Below are 742 nucleotides of genomic sequence, written 5' to 3'. Positions count from 1 at the left end.
AGCGGGGAAGAGGGACGGTGACAAAGGGCAAAAACCAACAAACAGACAAAACATACAAATATCAATCACCTGGATCACCTGTTGAGAAAGAAAAAAAGAGAAAACAAGCAAAGAAAAAGAGCAATAGAATAAACAACATAATCTCGATGATCTATGTGAATATAACAGCAAATACTAAATATTATTGTGCAGCACGTAAAATTGACAGCGCAGCGTGTGCTTTGAGGTAGAAGCCAAAAAGGGTGTAGTTTGTGTGTGTGAGCACCCGTGTGTACACCTGTATTTAAAAGGTTCCTTCATGTAATGATCTGCTAGAGCAGGGGTGGGCAACTCCAGGCCTCGAGGGCCGGTGTCCTGCAGGTTTTAGATGTGTCCTTGATCCAACTCAGCTGATTCAAATGGCTTAATGACCTTCTCAACACCTCTTATAGTTCTCCAGAGTAATGAACTAATCATTTGATTCAGGTGTGTTGACCCAGGGTGAGATCTAAGGTACCGGCCCTCGAGGCCTGGAATTGCCCACCCCTGTGCTAGAGGGTGTGGTGAGCCATAGCCCCGTCCTCCTGGACATCCAGAATTCTGATAATGTTAGTGATACTTTGATGAGTCTGGCGCTAAGAAAATACTAGAACCTCTATATTGCCAAGAAATCAAACAGTCAAATCAGCCTGAGTTCTACTTTTGGTATTTTGCCTATAAGCAAATGTTAGGGAGGATATATATTAGGAGATGGTCACAAGGT

General features: G+C 43.1%; 1 protein-coding gene across 1 annotated transcript in view; it reads left to right on the top strand.

Annotated features, from left to right (window-relative positions):
• Positions 1–444, top strand: part of LOC121813025 (immunoglobulin superfamily member 8-like) — a 35,336-nt gene extending 34,892 nt beyond the window's left edge. Inside the window, exon 6 of the mRNA XM_042216439.1 lies at positions 432–444. Within this exon, the coding sequence (XP_042072373.1) occupies positions 432–444 (13 nt within the window). The remainder of the gene's footprint in view (positions 1–431) is intronic.
• The last annotated feature ends 298 nt before the right edge of the window (positions 445–742 follow it).

Source organism: Haplochromis burtoni, unplaced genomic scaffold (assembly GCF_018398535.1).
Source record: "Haplochromis burtoni strain Fernald_Lab_line unplaced genomic scaffold, NCSU_Asbu1 Contig_1059, whole genome shotgun sequence".
NCBI lineage: Eukaryota > Metazoa > Chordata > Actinopteri > Cichliformes > Cichlidae > Haplochromis > Haplochromis burtoni.
The sequence above is the reverse complement of the archived record's forward strand: the minus strand, read 5'-3'. Positions and strand labels throughout refer to the sequence as shown.